The 18,586-nt window shown below is 41.4% G+C and overlaps 1 protein-coding gene across 4 annotated transcripts; it reads left to right on the top strand.

Moving 5' to 3' along the window:
• The first annotated feature begins 164 nt into the window (after positions 1–164).
• LOC114522568 lies at positions 165–18,550 on the top strand. 4 transcript variants are annotated; one of them, XM_028543290.1, is made up of 18 exons: positions 165–278; positions 444–508; positions 9,217–9,409; positions 9,604–10,755; positions 11,096–11,267; positions 11,516–11,603; positions 11,779–11,900; positions 12,124–12,939; positions 13,392–14,008; positions 14,091–14,331; positions 14,448–14,681; positions 14,824–15,692; positions 15,912–16,148; positions 16,579–16,886; positions 17,013–17,136; positions 17,507–17,729; positions 17,812–18,315; positions 18,390–18,549. In XM_028543290.1, exons 4-18 carry the CDS (start codon positions 9,697–9,699, stop codon positions 18,407–18,409), a joined length of 5,634 nt encoding a protein of 1,877 aa, XP_028399091.1. In that variant the 5' UTR covers positions 165–278; positions 444–508; positions 9,217–9,409; positions 9,604–9,696; the 3' UTR covers positions 18,410–18,549. The 4 variants fall into 4 exon arrangements, with proteins under 4 accessions (XP_028399091.1, XP_028399090.1, XP_028399092.1 ...); XM_028543289.1 differs by lacking the exon at positions 9,217–9,409; XM_028543291.1 differs by lacking the exons at positions 165–278; positions 444–508; positions 9,217–9,409 and adding an exon at positions 6,177–6,447 and having other exon boundaries at positions 15,915–16,148; positions 18,390–18,550.
• The last annotated feature ends 36 nt before the right edge of the window (positions 18,551–18,586 follow it).

The raw sequence follows: 18,586 nt of genomic DNA, 5'->3' as shown, positions 1-18,586 counted from the left end.
TGCTTTTAATTTCGGTCAATTAGGCCTTATCGAGGTAGTTAATATGGACGAAAGGTATAATTAATTTTAATTATGGTAAATGGTTCTAATGAGCTATAATTAGTAACTTACTCATTCACACAAGATTTGCAAGCGTTTAGGTTCCAGGTCCCTGCGCACAACATGGCCGCGATAACAAAGCGAAGTGCACAAGGCGTTTTGTATATTTAAAAGTGTGCTTTTAACACGTTGTTTGCTATTTTATTTTCAATTTTACCTTGTTTCCAAGAACCTCAAAGGTACTTTTGCTTTCGTACTCAAATTTAGAAAGATATGTGTTCAATATTTGTGTGGTTTTGGGCATAATATGCACTCTTTTTTTATCAATTATCATCATCGGGGACCGGGAGACAGACTGACAGTGTGGCATTCTCAGATGACATTTGTTTGTGAATTTCTTTTAGGAATATTTTTGATATGTTTTGAAGAGATGGTGTTTTAGTCAAGCTGGTCAATCACGAGAAACATCGTAAGTTTTAAATACTGTTAAATGCTATCATTAGTCTCTGTCTGGCAGTCTGGAATCATAAAACTTCGAAAAATTTTATGCCTGCTGTTTACGGCCCCGTGGGAAGATACTTGTCACTTTTGCAGAGAGAATTGTTAAGGCTATCAGGATTTTTTGCTTTTTAACACATGCTGATTCAGGTGCTTATAATACCCCCTTTTTTATGATATATTTATTTCATGGAAAGGCCATTTACCAGTTTATATCGCAAAGCTGTGGTTTTTCAACTTTTTTGGGATGAGGCCTGAACTGCACACATCGATTTGTTAGCTAGTTTCAGTATCAATTTAGATGCTAATGGCCATTGTTTGGAGTTGATGATTGCACATCATGCTGATCGGCTGATGTTAGCTATGTATATTTTAGATATAATACAGATCTTTGTCTAAATTACACTAAAATATTTCTGTGTGTGAATAGAGCATTATTGATTGAACTATTGTGGTGCATGTGATGAGGATAAAATTTTGCTTAAACTTGATCAAATTCCAAGAAAATTCTCTCAAGGATCGAAGATAATGTATAGTTGTAATCAGACCAATGTTTGTGCGGCAGAGTTGATTGCAAATATTCAGGATTTACAAAGTGAGGTTCTTGAGTTCTTTGACTCAGTAAGATGTCTACACCATTGGCTGACTTCATAAGAAAAATGTGAACTCCTTGTATCATCTCATCCTCTCCAGTTAACTTTTGAGCTCAGTGGCTTCATTTTTTCTAATTCACTATGTGCTCCTTATTATAAACAGACCCTGTTAGTCTGATATAATTACTCCAGTTATCTTTTGAGCTCATCAGCATCCAATTAGAAATATGCTTCCATGCACTCCAGTTATTTTTTAAGTTCAGTGACTTTATTCTTTGTACCTACAAATATGCTTCCATGCCCTCCAGTTATTGTTTAAGTTCAGTGACTTTATTCTTTGTACCTACAAATATGCTTCCATGCCCTCCAGTTATTGTTTAAGTTCAGTGACTTTATTCTTTGTACCTACAAATATGCTTCCATGCACTCCAGTTATTGTTTAAGTTCAGTGACTTTATTCTTTGTACCTACTTACAAATATGCTTCCATGCACTCCAGTTATTGTTTAAGTTCAGTGACTTTATTCTTTGTACCTACAAATATGCTTCCATGCACTCCAGTTATCGTTTAAGTTCAGTGACTTCATTCTTTGTACCTACTACAAATATGACTTCATGCACTCCAGATATTTTCTAAGTTCAGTGGCTTCATTTCTTGACCTATTTGTATGCAAATTTTGCACCCCCAGCGACAAATCTATCCCATAACTCCAGGCATTGTGACCAATATATTACAATTATAATATATATTATAATACAATTATACAAAAATTTATTATGCTGCATCATGATGCTATACCACTCCAGAAAACGTTTGAGTTCAGTGGATAGACTTCTCAAAATGAGAAAGCAACACTATGAAATGGTGTATTGTGTCAGCTTATTGGCAAAACATTAACACATATACACATATATGAGATGTAAACTCAAAATTAGGGAGCGATATCGGTGTCGATCGATCTCCAGAATATCGTCTCTTGTGCACAAGACAAGTCAGATTTAACCATTGCGTAATTTGAGATGCTTCATTGGTGTATCCAAGTAAATATTGCGGAGCCAAGTTAATGACTTGGCAGCCTAGAGGCACGCTCAAACACAATGAGTGAATCGAAACCAATTCCTATGGCTGAAAAAGCATCTAACCCCCAACCAAAGGCAAACAGTTTACCACGTCAAAATACAACGGTCCCAAGGGTATCCTCGACACCAATATTCAAAAGAAATTCGTCAGGTTGGGGTACCGAACTTCGGCGAAGAAGCGACTCGCTGTTTCATTCTACAGAACATCTTGCGTCTCCCATAGATGAGACAGACTCGCCTCGAATAAGGTTCAGTTCGTTATCATCCGAAGAGGAAGAAAGACGTCGTCGAACATCCAGCACAACTTCTCCTGATCAGCCGAGGATAGACGCGTGGTTAGAATGGCGAAGCAGGAGACGGAATTCAACGCCGGCCGTGAATTACAGCAGTTCGGTTGGCACTTCTGTGTGAAAGATGACAAGTTTCCCCCGTCAGAATTTTGACATTGAGCTCATGTCAAGATTTAACAAAACCGTATGAAATTCATAGTTTTACAATGGACTTTACGCGTTTAATCTAAACTCTTCAAAATCGATATTCGTCAGTTGAAATTACCGGCAACTTATTTGATGGTGATGGTAGAGAGCGAAAATGGTGGAAAATTTGACGATATTTTTGGCTTTCTCGACATCCTCGCTTTCATAAGAGCATTGTCGTTTTCTCATGGGTATATTCCATAGCTCATCCAATACTGAGGTGAAGAATTTAGAGAGTATTAATGGTAGTATGAACCGACTTAGGATAAACATTCAATTCGATTGTCAAGTGTATCGACTTTGTAATTAGAACTTCATTAGTATTATTGACTCTATTTTTTTCTGGTATTCGAGATTTTATTTGCGTCCGGGAATGCGAATATAGAGCTGTCGTGCTTTGCGTCTGAGTATAGCTGTTGAAAATGGATCGACATTTTGAATATAGACCTATAATCTTCAATCGCGATTGTTTTGATAAATGATCCCTACCGTGACGTCAAATTGTGGTCAGACAATGCACCAATATATGCTGCGTGTCTGATACGGTCATATGTACTTGTAATTGGCAAGAATATTTCAATCTTGAATCTTCTGTTGCCTATGAAAAAAGTTACCTTGGGGTGATAAAAGTGAAGTGGTATATAGTGCAAGTGTATATTTGCATCGTTTCAACGCGTTTCAATGGTTCATTTCCGTGTGGAAGGGGGTCTTCATTGTGACAATATTACGCACACGCATTGTTTGGATAATCCTGTGATATAGCTGTCAACCAGCTATTTCGTGTCTATTTATAATATCTATAAGGCTTTATTGAGAGACCGGTTAGAAATTTTAATATTTTTTTTATGAAAATCACGGCCCTTGAATGACAGGATGTGCTTCTTCCCAGATTTAATAGTGATGATTAACGATGAGTAATGAGAGATTAGCAAGTTTAATATCTGTCGTTTAACAAACGTGTTTATGCAGAGCAGAGTAACAGGGGAGTGGGGGTAAACAGGGATAAATGGGAAGCAGAGTAACTGGGGAGTGGGTGTAAACAGTGGTAAATGGGGAGGGAGGGAGAACAGCCTAACAGAGAAGAAACGCAAAAGCGCACAAGAGAATCATGAAGAAATGAAACTTGTGTTAAAGAAAATCTGTGAGTACTGGTCTCGCAAGGCCTAAATTAGCAACAGTCAGCACTCAGTCAGACCAACAGTACTGCATGCAATGGTTAAATGGAATTAAGAAAGGTGGAAAGTGAAACACTGAATAAAACATTGCAAAGCAGTAAGTACTAGACTAGTCAGGCTAGTATTAGTAGCAACAGTCAGCACTCAGTCTGACCAGCGGCACTGCAATGATAAACTGACATTGATTGAAGTCGGAAGGAGCCGTTTCAATGTGCCTGAATGTTCCTCCTTCTCTTCAACTGCCGCTTTAAATGCGGCAGTTTCAATCGACAAATCACCAAGCATTCTCAAAGCCAATATAACTCAAAAGGAAACGGATGGAAATATTTATAAACGCCCTCATTCCAGATGACGTTTGGTTGATTTAAATACAATACAAATTACCAATAATTAAGACCCACGTTTTTTAAAACGGAACAAACTCTCAGGCTCAAAACAAAACAACTTTCCGCCTAGCCAAAACAAATAATTCTCTACTTTCAGCCAGGGCTGATGAGATAGCCAGGCCTTGCTTTATATATATGGAAAATGGTTCATGTCTTCCTAGTGATCTACCTTCTTAAGATAAATCCAGCTTCGTCGTTGTTTAGTCATTATTTCTCGACATTTCTTGCACAATTTTGAGCTATTTCGTATATTGGTATTCTTGACCTGAATATTAGCGATGTGCAAAACATAAGGCGCAGATGTTTCATATGGACATATATGGATATACCCTCGAGTTCACAGCCATCAACCGTGTTTCCTCTTAACCCGTACGTTCTCCGAGGATCAATCATCGCGCCTCGCAGCTGGTGCTGTGACGTCGCAACGTTCAACCCACATTAGGTCCACGTGCTTTGGGACAATAGGACATCGCAAATTACCTCTAATGATTATTTTGCTGGACATATCAGCCTTAAAATGAAGATCTCGATTGCCATCAAGTAGACTGTCAGTGTCCTAAACTTTGAGATTCCTGGCCACTCGTGTCTTTTATGCACGGGAAATCGTTTGTCGAAAATCGACTGGATTGATGTGTTGATATTACGGTGAAATCGCTGATTCGAACATGTTTATGAATGTTTACAGCTATAAACTCGACAGGGGGTTCCATCACAGACAAAGAGTAAAGAGATATCATATTGAAAGCACACATAACTCAAATTCTAACCTAGCTTGCCTCTCAACACTTAACCGTCAAAATAAACGATCTGAATTCATGTATCTAATAAATAGTTTGATTTAATCTATTGAAGATCGTCCCCCGACGTCTAGGCCTTCATTGCATCGCTGTCTTTTACGGATGCTAATTTTGGATGGCTTTATTTCCTTTTGAAACTAATTTTCTACCGTTATTCCGGTATAAAGACATCATACGCTGAGCCAATTTTACGTCGCAAGAAATCTCAGCTAGGCTAACACAATTTCTACCTGATAATTTTTTGTTTTTATAACTGAAATCAGCTTTGTCTTCTATCATTATAAACTGCAATATACGGACATAAAAACTCCCAATGTATTTCTTGATTTGCCTCTTGATTTGCCTCTTACGCGGTCTCTCTTCGGCTCCATATTTGTTTTCCATATTTGTTTTACAATAAATATTTAAATCACAATTTTGAAGTACAGATAGATAGGATCACAATATTGACGTCTGATCCCTGTGGCTGCTAAATCTCACGGATTGGCTCAATCCTACTCGATGGAACTTTTGACATGTTTGCGTTTGGCATATTTTAAGCCAAGTTTCGCCATATGCGCACGGTTGGGATGAAATTTTAGCTTTTTCCCGTCTTGCGTGCGAGCGGTTGTGTTTGGTTTTGTGGCGACATTAGAGTAAGGAGAGGATACGACGACGAAATTGTTGGAGTAATTTTGTTATCTCCCATTGTCGTGGGCAAATGGACTGAACTCGTTTACTTGTGGATTCTTTAGCTACTGGAGTCGCGGATCCGTATCATCCCAACCTTGCTTCCCTCGCTTCTCTGCAATGTCTACCACCTCACATCTTCTTCTGATCTCTTCATTTCATAATATCTCCGAGCAGCTCTCCTTCATCTCTTCTTATTACGCGTCCATATCATCTCAACCTTGCTTCCCTCATCTTCTCTGCAACGTCTACCGCCTTGGAACTCCTGATCTCATATCTTCCTATTCCATGTCTCCTGTTCCACGCTCCTTGACAATCATCCGCGTCCTGCCCTACGCCAAATAATCGCACAGCCAGCGATATTTTTGTGCCAAATTTTTATAGGTCACAGGTCAATGGAAACCGGCCTGTGATTGGTGGAAAATGTTAAATTGATAAAGTCGTATTTTTGAAGAGCACTTGATTGTGCTACAGGCTACATCAAACATCAGCTCCAAGAAAAACAGTGTTCTTTGCATCTTATGTGTATCTTTATTGTGGCCACATTGTGCCGAGGGTGGTTGTAGGTTATATTGTCTGTTTACGACGTGATTTCCTGTAATTGTTTTCGGCTGTGGCTTCGCTGACGGACGTCATTCGAGACTGGGGGAGCATGAAGTAATCTCACAAAGGCTGGACTGTGGGTTTTTTGGTTTCGCGTGCGTAGAATAATATCGACATATCCACTGCCTCGAGGTAAGCGATTTACTGGAATGAAAGACCAACGCTTATTGCTGTATTCCACATATTACCCTGCCTAATTTGCTCTATATTCAAACGCATCATTATTAGAGAGAACATCGAATGTCTCATATGTGAGATAAGAGACTTAAGACTATCATTCTGCATCTTTCACGCTTCGTCGTAAAACTGAATACGAATCGATGAAACCCTGATATATTCGAACGCGAATTCAATATTCATGTCGAATGGTCTTGGGTTGTTCACAAAACGACGTATGTTCGTGATCCAAGTATGATTAAGTCATCTGCAATCCCGTGTTTCGTAGGCTAAACTTAAGTGTCCATTCTTAAACCCTCGAGTCGAGAAGATCTCCGTATAAAAACTTCACCGCTGTTATCTTAGATTTGGATATATATTCCAGTCGAAATGGCGGTCATGAAATATTTCACACGAAATGTATGTATTTAAATGATCGTACCGTTCAGATAGTGCCCACAGCTGGAAGCAACAATTCATAATATTTATATTATAAGCCAATACTTGCCATGAACATTATCTAGCTACTCCCAACCACACGTTGCCCTCGTGAAAGACTATCGTATATTTAAAACGAGTCCATTAAGACACTAATTGTGCTGGACGCGTTATGTTTATATTCTAATGATTATTCTCCACGCATCTGCAAGCTTGAAAGCTCTTGTCTATCGCTTCGACTTCTGCACGTCGTGGACAGATATTTAATGAAAAAAACATTGAATTTTAATACGATAATGTTTATTCACAGCATATTACGCATTCCCTGTAAACCAAATAAGTTTATTCAAAAGATTTCTCAGCTAATTTTAACATACGAATACTGTCTATTAACTTTTCCGAATATCATTGTGCCTACAAACAGGAAATGATATTTTGTTAATAACTCGAATTGGCTGCAAGTTTTGGACCCAGGATTTATAATTATAATTTACAGCCTGCCCACGGACAAAAAAGCTTTTCCGTCGTTTGTATGTTACAAAATGCTTCATACCTGTTTTCTTTTGTATGGCCCTTTATTTAGCATTGCTATCCGCATCTGTGATGGGTTTGTGTAATTCTTTCAACCTTAGGTAATTCTAACATTATCATACAATCATTTTTACCCCAGCTTCGTGAAATTGGTCTATTATAAAATCGACTATACACAAATTTAAATATAGCCCTCAAAGCTGTCGGGAAAATATCCGCAAAATATCACAAGCATTTCCATATTCACACGGTCTCGCTCCTTGGAAATTTTTACACTCTATATCATAATATCCGATGTGCTAATGGAGAGATTATAGCCAACGAATTAATGACTATATATAGCCGGTTTTTGAAATTATTTATTACGCTTGTCTCAGTAATACTGTTCGGGCTTTTTTTCGAGTGTACTTTACAGTATGTTTTATGATTTTTGAAGTGCAGAGCTCTCTCAAAGATAGCCATCAAACAACCGTACTTGGAAATGGAAATAAGCTTGAAGTTTTCTTACGTTGAAATGTGCCTACGGGAAATGGAAGCATTGAACCTGCCCTCGTTCTTAGTCAAACGTTATTATCATCTTTGTTGATTTCTATTTAAATCTCTACTTGTTTAGCAAGAAATGAAACACTGGATTCACGCTCGTTGACTTTTTTTTCATCAAAGAAGACGCGCGTGAAATTGTGAAAAAAATCCCGACCGGATTACCCCCTATATCATGGGATTCAGTCAATTGCCTTGAGGCTAGTTTGCGTTGCGATGACATGCAAATTGTAGAGAAAAGCCTAAAGATAACACGCGTATTAATTCTAGCCTGGTTACGTCTTTGCACGTATACGTGTTTACTCTCCGAGTACACTTATGTCGACATGAATGCCAAGCCGCGTTCTGCGAGAAATTTGCTGACACAGCTGTCCTCAGGCTAATAGTTTATTCATTATTCCTCAATTCCAGGCAATTTAAGTTCCTCGTATCCCGCAATGCGAACCAATTTGCTGCTTAAAATATCAGTTTGAGGTGGCAAGAACCCACACAGCTTGCGTCCTGAAGTCAAAATAGTAGAGTTTATCATTTCAGACACAGCCGCTCCGCTTCGTCCGCCTCGCGTTGCTTATTCTTCTCTGATCAGCAAGGATTTTTTGTCCCATCTATCCTTGTTCACAGCATATTTAAAAGCCCTCTTGAAATTTCACCCGTTTTAAAACCCCTGAAGTTCTATAATAGCTTTTTTGTTTCCCGTCGACTGGAGAACTCGACAGGAAATACAATCGTTGATTACAAACCAGATATCTAAATACATGTGTGACCGACCGGCTGGTTTTTCTCAGTAGAGTATGGGAATAGTGCCGTTGCTTGTGTAAAATCTCATACATCGAGAGGAGAGTCGGACCAACGATAGATTCCGACCGCTAGGATCGTAACTGATTTTCGCAGTTAGCACTCTTTTGTTCCGATAGATCTTTGATTTTTGCCCATATTTTGGTAGATTTAAGAAATTTCCGGACATATAAAATGAATTTTTGAAGATTTTAACTATTTTTAGGAAATAGAGCATTCGGGACAATCTTTGTATAGTTTTCTCATTCTCATTTTAGACCAAAAAAATACTCTCCGAAATTCGCCATCTTCTTCGCTATTTTGAATTTAGTCCAGTTCTATATTGTAGAAACTGTACGAAACAAACATGGCGGTCGCCCCGTGGGTATCTAGATTTTTTTTACATATTTTTCAAATATAGACTTGAAAGATTATCGTCTCGCATGTTTTGAATATCTTTAGGCTAATCTAAAAGGCTCTTTCTCCCGCCCACACGCTCGGCTGTCTACTGAGACGCGTGCCAACGTCACAGATATCCTTATCAAGAATATCAACATTCACTAATCAATAATACCCGAAAGACCGGAACTTTTTCCCGCCCGTACTTCCGGGGCAGCAGTTTGGCGAATATGATTAGGCATTGTTTTTCTGTTGGGTAAGAATTGTCAGTTTTCGTACTATACCCAGCGGAATGCCAGCCATTTTAGGTGGAAATTGAAACGTTCAAAGCGTAACACTCAGTGCTTGTTTTGCCAACATTAGCCTGTCTCAAATCGGCCAGTTTTTAGCCGTACTCTAGACTTTCGTAAGTACCGAAAATACTGACACTGTTTTGTTTTTGTTATGTAGAAACTACGTTTTTTTCTACGCTAAAATCATTCAAGGATTTGATTCAACATGGCTCTTGTTCAACTACTATGGTAACAAAGACGTGTCTCAACAATGACGGTCATTCCCTCGCGTCCTATTCACAGTTACCATTCATATGACAAGACGAAAGAGATTTTCGCATCACGAAAGTGTACCAACAGTGGCTATGATTCTGGATACCAGACTCCGGCGAGTTGCGCAAAATCCACGTGTCTCAGAGACACTATAAACCGCCAAAATGATTCTTGTATATTAAGTCGAAATACCGCTGGAAATCGCGTTGAGAGAACCTTTAAAAGTCGAACCAATTTAAGTAATGTTTCAGCCGCTGTTTCTTGTTTTGATAGTAAACATACCCGCGCTGTTGATGTAAAGCTTCCATCTAAAGACTGTTCAGCGAAATGTCAGTATCAAAAACAAGATTTTGAGCGCTTTGAAAATGGAGTAAAGTGTTTCAAAGACTTTCATAAAGAAGTTCCTGACAAATGTATTTCCGGGAAGATGTTCCAGACGGGTTATAGTGAAAAAAGACCCTGGAATACGGGATTTGATACCGGAGTTTTATACTCTACGGCGTTTGATATCCTGGTTGTATTCCGTATAGACTTTTGTACTTGTGTTATTTTTTATACAAAGTTTGGCGTCTCTCTTTCATTCACGGGTGTTTGTACTTGGGTAAGAGTGTCTACGGAAGTTCGTAGCGGGAAGATATTACCGGGATTATGCGATAAGTCGGAGGTTTGTAACCGGGTGATTAATCGTATGGTACAATGTTCCTGTAAGTATCGTACGGTTGGTCGAAGAAAGGAGGGAGAACAAAAGAATGGGAAACAGAAAAAGAACGAAAGTGGAAGCTATGGCCGAAAGAGTGAGAATGGACGAAGTAGGAGGACGAGCCAGGGTAACGGGAGTTCCGGTATGGAGGGAAGTGGGGAAGGATCTGGGAACGGGGAAGGTTCAGGGAAGGGGGATGACTCTAGTGATGACGACGATGATGATGATGATGATCAAGATGATGAAGATGATGATGACGAGGAAGAAGGAGATGATGAAGACGAGATCGATACTGACAACGTTTCCGCAATGGCAGAGGATGAAGCTGAAGAAACTACTAATGGTGGAGAAGAAATGGTGAGTTCAGCTACTATATCGGGTGGTGTTGTTGACAGGGGTGGATGGCATGAGGTGTGGGTGATGGTAGATTTAATTTTTAGTGGTCACAGAGGTGGATGTCATACTGCAGGTTGATTATGGTGTTTACATACTGTAGGTATGTGTGATGGTGAGAATATATTGGTTAGCTTAAGGGTGGGTATGATGGTGGTGATGAAATTGATTGTTGTTATGGTAATTGTGATCATCGTAGATGTGTTGGTGAATTATGATTTTGCTAATGTTAATGATAATAATGCAATAATAAGCAATCTTGCCAGTTGAGAGTACAAATGAACAATCGTGAATGGTTTTTTAGCTTGGAAACTGTGGCAAAGTGACATCAACGACACTGGAGATACACACCACTGGCCTGAAAGATGACGTGGCTAATGATAATGATCAGAATGCTGTGACGTCATTGATCGCACCTGCAGAACCAGGAACACCAGTCACTCTGTCGGGTGTGATTTGGAAGGAGACAATGGGAGGTAAGAATGGGAGAGATTGCTGTTGAGTTTAGGAAGGAAAGATAGAGTTAGTTTATATTTTCAAACAGGGAGATACCAGTGTGGGTAATATCCTTAAAACTGCTAAGAATACTTGATAGACCGTAGATTATTTCTGAGATATGTGTGACCGCTTTCGAATATTCCCTGCAACCCGAGAAATTTGCTTTGAAATTTGTTGAGCTCTGAAATGGCGGAGCCTTTCTGAAACATTTGAACTGACATTTCAGGTGTATTGGTGGTGAACTTGAAATGGCGGAACAAGACATATTCAGGCAGCCTGATCGATCACTCACGCTACGGCTGGGCCAATCCAAGGTAGTTAAGTACAAGTCTCGTTACTCATTACTCATTACTGATTGCTCTTGATGTTGAAAAGTTGAAATATTAGGTCATCCTTTACCCTGATGTGGCAGTGGTAGGGCTATCCAGGGAAGGCGTGTAATATTGATAGTCGATTCCTGAGTTTACACTGTCATGTTTATTTTGAAAGAAACCTAGAAGAGTCTCAAGAATGTGATTTATCCAGCACTAGTCGGAAAGGCAAGAGAGGAAAACACAAGGAGTCAGCGTACACTGGAAATCCGTTGTCACCAAAAATGAGCGGTAAACGAAGTACGTTTACTTCTTTCTTAGTTTAGTTATCGCATGTCTATGAATAAGAGCAGTTTAGAACTGATAGAGCTATCAGTATATATAAAGTTAGTTTAGTTTAGGTTTCCTCCTGTAGTAACACTGGATCAATAAGAGATGATCCTTACTGTACCTCTAGGAAAAACAGTTTAGAACTGATAGAGCTATCCACCAGTATGAATAAAGTTAGCTAAATTATCATTAGGTTCAAGATTTCATCGCAACAAGGGCAAACATAACAAAGAGTCGTCCACGAAATCAAAAGCCAAACGAGGTTCAGACACAACCGAGGAGGGAACGAGAACTAGACGAAGGAGTTGTACGGTCAAGACTAGTGTTTCCCCCAGTCCCTCACCGACCCCGCTCATTGAATGCCCCGAGAGAAACTGTAATAAGAGATACAAACATATAAATGGCCTGCGGTATCATCAGGCGCATGCGCACCTTGATAACGCGGATGATGGCGATGACAAGGATTCGTATGACGAAGATGACATGAAGTCCCTGGATCTCAAGGAACCGCTTTCCGCTAACTCCAAGTCGTCAGGCTCCGATGACGTAAAACCGCTAAGCCACAGGAAGGCCAAGAGCCAAAAAGCAAATTCTAAAACTAGCAGCGAAGTCTCGCTTCCTGACGAGACCGTGCAGAACGGCGAGAAATTGGTTGTCAAGGAAGAGCCTCTTGACAAGTACGAGGACGTGGATATTAAGACTGAGGCGAGGTATGACGTCACGGCGGAGCCTGAACCAATGAAAGTTGAGGAAAGTCCAGCAACGACGAAACCTAATATATTGGAAGAGGCCGTCAAGGTTCTGTTCGCCGAGCCCGCGGTAAGCCAAGACCCCATTGCTTCTTCGGGTATATTTAGCAGGATGACGTCACAGGCTATACTAGCTGCCTCGCACCCCCCGGAATATAAGTACGTTGACTATGAGCAAATGGACGAGGAGACTGTGGGCGAGTACGGGGAGAAGTTTGAGACGAGTGGTGTAGCACAAGAGATGGATGTCACTGTGAAAGGTGAGTTTGATTATAAACTAAGGTTTACTTCCTACTTGCTTATGCATTCACTCTCTTTTGCTCGTTGAGATTATTGTCCTTTTATCGGCGAGTTTACAACACAGCGTTTTAAATTCCTCTCATCGCATTTCTTATTTTCTTACTGAGAATATCCATAAAGAACGTTTCCAGCAGGGGTCGGTTGTATAAAACTCTTTAACTACATTTTGCATAGTTAAATCCTAGTTAACTCAGAAATGCACAACTCTGATTGGCCAATTCTGTCCTTAACTACAGTTAAAAGTTAACTATTCTTTTATACAACTGGCCCAGAATGTTAACTTACTGCCACATCAGTCGTGAATCGGTTTCATTTTCATCTGTTTCTTATTGAAAACAAATGAGAATGCCGGGGAAACATAGGAAAAGCCTTGTAACTGTACACATTCACTCAATTTAACCTTTCTTTTTAGAAGAGGTTATTGACGAGGGTCACGCCGGGGTGGCAAAGATTCTATCATGCAAGGACGAATCCACAGAAACCTTTCAACTTGAGAAGGCTGAGTTACGTTTTAATGGCGCAAAAGCCACCGAGCTCACTGCCGAAGACGCGCCGAAGTGCACCGAAGATGACAAAACAAAATGGCTCCCGGAAAAGTCCGGGAAACCACGCAAGGGTGATGTCGTGAGTGTTTCTAAGGAACAGATCAAGACGTCAGCAGCTGAAATCCGCTCGCTACCAGGCTACAAACATTTTCGTCTCCCGCCAAACAACAACTCGGCATTTTTGACCCAACCGAGATCGCTGACCTTGGACACGGGATTGTTGGATTCCAAGGACCCACAAAAGGGTGGAATGCCTAAAGACGCACCCAGACAGGAGAGGGCGGGGGATAAATCGGATGGGACGATGGTGTGGAAAATGCAGGGGGTGCCCCTGGCATCTTCAGCCTCGTTTCAACTTACATGCGAAAGCAAAGGCCGCCCAACCTATTTAAACGCATCCAGGGTAACCACCAGCACTTGGGTACCAGAGGTTCATCCTGCCGTCTTGAACAAGATGACTGGTGGCGGCGTTCCTGGGCAGGAGGTGAGCCTTTCAATGATACTAAAACACCTTGAAGGCCAGTTCCTTTAAGCAAGCTCTGTGTATGATTCTTGTGTTACAACAGGTTCTGCCCGAGAAGCCTCTTCTTCCCCCACGTGAAATCCCTGAGGCGTTGTCACCACGAGCTCACGAGACTGCAGAAGAGCAAGATAACGAAAGAACGAAGATGGAGAAAGGGGACGACGAGAGATCAAAAGGGACATATAGTGGTAAACCAGCCAGAGCAGTTGGGGTTGCACACCCTTTCAACGCTGAGAAATCTGAGGGTGAATTTGCGCTCGGTACTGTTGGGAATATTACCACCGGTATGGCTTGTTCCATAGTTTCATTGTTCATATTTCAAATAGTTTACGTTTGTCTCCACTCCTGGGGTTAGGGAACGGCGATGCAAGATGTCACTCATCAAAACACTTTTTTTCAGACCCCGTGCGTGTGTTGTACTCGAAATCCAGCAGTCCCAAAACGTCAGTCGATCATACCCATCCAGATATGACAGAGGTTAAAAAGGTCAGAGTTGAGAAGACCCTTGAAGTCCCTGTTGGTGAGGTCGTTCCGCTGTCCAAGACGAGCAGATCTGCAGTCACCATGACCACTGCTAGAGGATCTGTTATGGTTGGCACTGGTAATCTCAGCGAAGTCCGTGTTTCCGTGGCAGGTATGTAGCTATGCCCCTTTGCACTCAGTTCTAGCTCTAATAATAATAAACTATGAAGTTGATCTATTTGTTGTCAATTTATTGAATTAGATCTGTTTGCTACTGTAGTTCGCTGAGATATTCATAATAATTTGATTTTAAGATGATCCACGAGTTCCACGAATCATCGCCCCTTCTCCTCCACCCAGAGACCCCCAGCAAACGTACACGCCATCTTCAGGTGAGCGTTCATCACCATGGCGACCAGGCGGTGGCGTCTCCCCATCTCGAGATCATGAGCCACGATCACGTAGTGACACTGGCCAGCACTATACTTCAACGGAAAGTAATTCCTCGCGAAAGCCTTTCCGACGTTCGCCCGTCCCAGACCACCGCTCCCCGCCTTTCAAAGGAAGCTATCTGTCTGCCGATATCGGAAGAAAGACACCGGAGAAAGATGCCGCGGACAGATTTCCCTATCGAGACAAGAGGTTGCCATTTCGAAACATGGACGAACGGTTGACCCCGAAAGATTCAAGTAAAGGTGTTATAGAAATTGCTCACCGAAACTCACCGGGTAAAGACATCCAAGGAAGTTTGCACCCTCCGCGATCAGACTCCCCGAGAAAAGACACACCCAGCACATTTCACAGATTAACTACGGGGTATAGAGATTCAGAAAGAAGCTCCCCTTACGGCGACTCCCGAAGACATTACGACAAGTCACCGATTCGAGACCGACGATCTCCCGCTCATCAACGACGCTCGCCGGAGATGGTCGAAAGAGGCATTTTCTTAGACACTAGTCCAAAACCCATGATGGATCCCACGCGTCATTCGCCATACAGAGAGCGTACTGTGAAGCAGACTGGGGAGAGCGCGCTGGCGTCACCAAGAAAGGCCTCAAGAAGTCCTGGGGGAGAATCAAGGACAGCCGAGGTCTCGCGTGGATATCGTACAAAGCCCGAAGTATTGACATCAAAAGAGACAGGGGACAGTGTAGGATTACAACGAACAATACAGGAAAATAGGGTGAGTTTATACATGGTGGAAATGCACTCAAAGACCATTCAAATATCAGTCAACGTTTAAGACTTGTGTGTTTAAGAGAATCCTCCAGCTTCAACACCTATCAACTCCGGTTCTTGTTCGATTTGAGAATTGTTATCACTTTTAAGTTCCACCTTCCTTCCCCGGTCATCATTTGAAAAATTCCAAACTTACTAACATCCTTTCTTGCGCAATCCCCAGCAGTTTCAACGCATGTCAGAAGATGAGGCACTGCTGACCGCGGCAAGAATATACCAATACCAAGCCGCCGCTGCAAGTTCGCAAGATCCAGCGGCAATGGAAAACTACATGATGTACTTGAGAATGTCGTTTGGGCCTGGTTTTGACCCCAGGCTCATGCCACCTTATTCCATGATGACCGCGGCTCAGATGCCATTCTCCATGCTCCAAACGGCGAAAGAAAATACCGCGTCAAAGGTCGGCAACAAACCTGCGAATTTTTGCGCCCTAGAACTGTCCAGTATAGTGTAAATGAAGTTAGTTTAGTTTAGGTTTCCTCCTGTAGTAATATTGGACCAATAAGAGATGATCCTTACTGGACTTCTAGGAAGAACAGTTTAGAACTGATAGAGCTATCCAGTATAAATAAAGTTAGTTTAGTTTAGGTTTCTTCTTGTAGTAACACTGGATCAATAAGAGATGATCCTTACTGGACCTCTAGGAAGAACAGTTTAGAACTGATAGAGCTATCCAGTATAAATAAAGTTATTTTAGTTTAGGTTTCTTCCTGTAGTAACACTGGTTCAATAAGAGATGATATAGTATAGAACGGATAGAGTCATCCAGTATAACTATATGTTTGCACTTGCCTTGATTGAAATTTAACATTGATGTTTTCCAAACCTAGGATGAAAAACCTAAGGAAGTACCTGACGATATTCGTAGAAAAACTTCCATCCAAAAAACCGATGCATTACGCAGTAGGCTTGAGACATCTGAGACTGAAATGTTGGCCGGCAAACGTAATGCTGAGAGAATGAGCAGTTCTCGAGAGAAGACTGGATACGAATCCGCGTCGATAAAACGAACAAAAGTGGCTGAAATGAAGGGCGTTCATGAAATCATTGACGAAAAGGAAGGTGAAAGAATGCATTTGAGGACTTTGGAACAGCGTGCCTTACAACAAGCAATACAGCATAAAATGGACGCATGCATGTATGTTTTTCACACAGATTTTTAGTACTTTTAGGAGAGATTTTTCTCTTGCATTTTAATCGTTTTCTTCTTCTAGTCTGCGAGATCTAGATATGCATTTACACGAAATATTTTATACGTTTTTAGTCTTCAAGCTGAGAAGAATCCAAAAATCAAAGCAGAGTTGAATCGCTCGAAGCCGCCATCATCCAGCAACACCTCGAGATTAAAACAAGCAAGCCAGGAGTCCCGTACGATGACTAAACGAGAGGTGAGTGTAGAATATAGTGTATATATCTCACGGTTAAGCTCTGTTTACACGATCCAATTCACTTCTGATGGATGTTTTATAGTCTGTTGACCAGCAATGTATTCGGCCGCAAATCAACTAAAGTCAATACTGTAGTAACAGACTACATTCCATACGTTACAAGTGAATTGACAGACTGGATCGTGTCAGGCCTTATAACAAAATAACTTCCTAATAATGAGGTGCCCAGTGTAAGGCTAGGTAGCCCAAGAAGTATATGTTTATATATTGTTTTATATATTACGATCGTGCTCAGCACAGTTAGGGTTAAGGTTTCGCGTTTAAGATTTGAAAAGGACAATGTTTTATCGATTGGCTGAATATTTTGAAGGATAAACGTTATTCAAAGGACGAGAAGTCAAGAATTTCGCCCGCAAGCATTTCCAGCCACGCCAGCGGCAACGACAGTTCGATGACGGCCAGAACAAGGAATCCTGACAGCAAGTCATCAGTGCAATCATCTGGTACTCCATATCTGGACTTTGTCTCCGCACAAAGCCTACCTGCAAATCATGCATTATCGAGTAGTTACGAACAAGCCTTGGCTATGCAAGGTATTTGATTTTTGGCCTTTGATGGTCCATAAAGCGATCACAAACTTCTCTTTTGCAACGATGCCTTAAAATCTATTTTCAGGCTACCCACCCTACATCATGCCCTCGCCTTTCCACTTCGCCCCCGGAATAATGATGGCCAACCCAGCCTTGGTTCCAGGCAGCCAACTACACGACGCCGTCACAGCTCGCGGGCTGGACCCAAAACGGGATCCTACACGCAGTACCTCATCATCAAACGATCGCGCTCGTCCCAGGGATGAAGAGGAAAACGATTCGAGAGGCGAATCACGTGAATTTAGCTCGAAAAAGGAAGTGCCGACCATGCCTCGGATTAACCCTCCGACTCCCCCACCGACGGACAAGGACAGGCCCAAAGAAAAATCACGAGGAGACCACGAGGAGGGGAAACAACGCAGCAAAGATTCACTTCATGGTTCCCAGTCATTGCCGGCGAATCTAACCTACCGCCGGGGGGATATGTCCGGTGGGGTATTAGACCAGGCACAATTTGCTCAGGTCTTCCCGGGTATGATGTACCCCGGGGCGCAAGGTGCCTACAGGCAGCCATACGACCATCCCTTCAGTAAGTAAAATCTCGTAGTTTTGTTGTGATTATCTTCGTTATTCGATGAACTAACTAGTTCGTTTCTCTTTTAGTCCCTCATCCACGAAAATGACGTGCCAATTTTTAAACTGTAAATGTTAGCGCCATTGACACGATTTCTATTTGACTCCTTGCCTGACTTCACTCCCATAAGCCACCCATGACATTAAGAAGCGAATGGTAGAATTATTTTATCTTTTTTAAAAGAGCGTGTTAGAGAATATTAAATTTCAAATAATTACTTGTTTTG

Source organism: Dendronephthya gigantea, unplaced genomic scaffold (genome assembly GCF_004324835.1).
Source record: "Dendronephthya gigantea isolate DGI-Jeju-01 unplaced genomic scaffold, DenGig_1.0 000023F, whole genome shotgun sequence".
Classification (NCBI taxonomy): Eukaryota; Metazoa; Cnidaria; class Anthozoa; order Malacalcyonacea; family Nephtheidae; genus Dendronephthya; species Dendronephthya gigantea.
The sequence above is the reverse complement of the archived record's forward strand: the minus strand, read 5'-3'. Positions and strand labels throughout refer to the sequence as shown.